Below are 2405 nucleotides of genomic sequence, written 5' to 3'. Positions count from 1 at the left end.
GTATCGTATAAAATTGAATTAATAAAAGTTGTATAGTATGTCGAAAAATTCAGGAACAAAAGTCATAGTATAGAATGTTGAAGTCTCATCAAATAAAGTCATAATTTAGTATGTCAGTAAATCTCATCAAAAGTTTACATGTAGGATGTTGAAAAATGTCATTAAAAAATCATAGTATAGCACGTTGAAAGCTTTCATCAAAAAAAGTCGTAGTATGACGAGGATGACGAACGATTTCATCACAAAAGGTCATAGTACTGTACGTCAAAATAATCATAGTATTGTATGTTGAAAAATGTCAGGAAAAAGTAGCACAGAATATGAAAAAATATGAAATAAAAAATGCCATTGTATATTATGTTGTCAAAAACAGTTACAGTAAATTGTGTTTTAAGATTTTGTCTTTAAAAAGTCAGTAAATCATGTCAACATTTTCAGTAGAAAAAGTCAGTATTTTGAAAAATGGTAGTTTGTCGAAAAAGTGTCGTCAAAAATGTTATAAAAATGTCATATTTTGGTATGTTACGCTGTTGGATTATTAGTAACATGCATTCGCCTCACAGACAGCAGCAGTACACCCAAACCAAAGGTGACGAAATCCCAGCCTCGTACTCCTGCCTCAGAAGCACCCAGTGCCAAGAAGGTAAATACTTCACAGACACAGTGTGTTCACATAAGAGATACATCGTTACAGAAATCCTGTCAAAGTGTTTGAATGAGTAACCTTGAGCTACAGGTGTTTCCTACCAGATGAAGAAGACTGAAAGTGGTCACAGCAATGGACAAACAAAGATAAAGCCAACGTCTCAACTAATGGAGCCGAGGAATGACAAGGTTGGTCAACAACAGGTTTCTCTTCATTGAACTGTAAACAAAGACTAGTGGTGATCCAGCTATTGCATATTAAAACTCAGATTGGCAAATGAAACCATTGTGCTTTATGGGACAAGGAAAGGGCTTTTTATCTTACGACAGTTTAAATGCATACATTTGTCTTACATCTTGGTTCATCAGGTTTTATCACTTTTGCTCACATGAATTTGGGGAAAGTTGGTACTTCCTCTGCTAACCTTTTTGTATGTTTCCTGCAGACACTTCTGGACATCTTCAGTGGGGTGAAGCTTTTCCTGCCTGTCTCAGTTCAGGACTTTGATAAACTAAGGCGGTACTTTGTCGCATACGACGGGGACCTTGTACCGGACTATGATGCCGCCTCAGCTACGCATACGCTGGCTGAGCCGGAAGAGGACAGTAAGGCCCAGAGAGTGTCACCCAGCTGGATCTGGGAATGTATCCGCAAGAGACGCGTCGTACCACCCTGTTAACAGAAAAACAAACAAAACACATTTTATACTCAGTGTTAACCGGTCCACAAACTAGTGCAAATCACTGTTAACTTAACTTTAAATACATGTTAAACTTGGTTTTTTCTTTATGGTTTGGACACAAAGCCAGAACAGACACTATTTTAAAACAGATTTGGAAAGATTTCTGTGTCCATCAGTGTAATTTAAAACTGCTCTTAGGTTATACTACTAGTGCACAATTTGTTTTTGCCATTTTCAGGTAATTGGAAGATTTTGAATGCTATCAATAGCATAGACAATTTACTGGTGAGGTTTTAATGAAATAAGGCCTCTTAAATGGGTGAAGAATTAGTTAAAGCAACTAAACATAACTACATTTAGTCATGAAATACATTTCACAAAGACATCATGTCAGTAAAATCCCTGCAGTAAGACATATTTGCAGCAGAATTGAAAGCTTTTATCTGCATTTGCATTCATTTACTGCCTTGAAAGGCATTAAATCCAAATTTGTGACATGAACTCAACCAAATTTGTGTACCATTGGGAATACAAAATAAGAAATAAAAATGATTCAGTAACATCATTCTGCTGTTTGTTTTCAATAAATTGTGTATAGAAAAGTCATATTAAAACATATAATATTTTATGCTGTTTTGAGGTGATTTAAGCGGTTTGTTGGACGTCATATTAAATTGTGCAAACAGCCGAAAACATCATAACAATGCATGTTGAGAAAATGACCGAAAAGGCAAGGCTATAGTAAGGCAAAAATGTCCAAATATGACATGTCCCAAAAACAGCTCAAAACACCTCAAAACTGCATACAATAGCCCACAGAGACACGCCATGGCAAAGAATTTTCGGGAAAAAGCCAAAAACACCACAATTCTGCATGTTAAAAATGTGACCGAAAAGGCAAGGCTATAGTAAGGCAAAAATGTCAAAATATGACATGTCCCAAAAACAGCTTCAAACACCTCAAAACTGCATAAAATAGCGTGCCGAAACACGCCATGGCAAAGAATTTTGGGGAAAAAGCCAAAAACATCATAAAAATGCATGATGAAAAAATGACCGAAAAGGCAAGGCTATAGT

At 36.0% G+C, this 2405-nt stretch overlaps 1 protein-coding gene across 1 annotated transcript; it reads left to right on the top strand.

Moving 5' to 3' along the window:
• The first annotated feature begins 506 nt into the window (after window positions 1-506).
• Window positions 507-1893, top strand: LOC121966971 (DNA ligase 3-like). Its single transcript, XM_042517035.1, has 3 exons — window positions 507-643; window positions 751-834; window positions 1092-1893. The coding sequence occupies exons 2-3, from the start codon at window positions 751-753 to the stop codon at window positions 1323-1325; spliced, it is 318 nt and encodes a 105-aa protein (XP_042372969.1). The 5' UTR covers window positions 507-643; the 3' UTR covers window positions 1326-1893.
• Window positions 1894-2405: the final 512 nt, after the last annotated feature.

Source organism: Plectropomus leopardus, unplaced genomic scaffold (genome assembly GCF_008729295.1).
Source record: "Plectropomus leopardus isolate mb unplaced genomic scaffold, YSFRI_Pleo_2.0 unplaced_scaffold26496, whole genome shotgun sequence".
In the NCBI taxonomy this organism is placed as follows: Eukaryota; Metazoa; Chordata; class Actinopteri; order Perciformes; family Serranidae; genus Plectropomus; species Plectropomus leopardus.
This window is presented reverse-complemented; position numbering and strand designations above follow the sequence as displayed.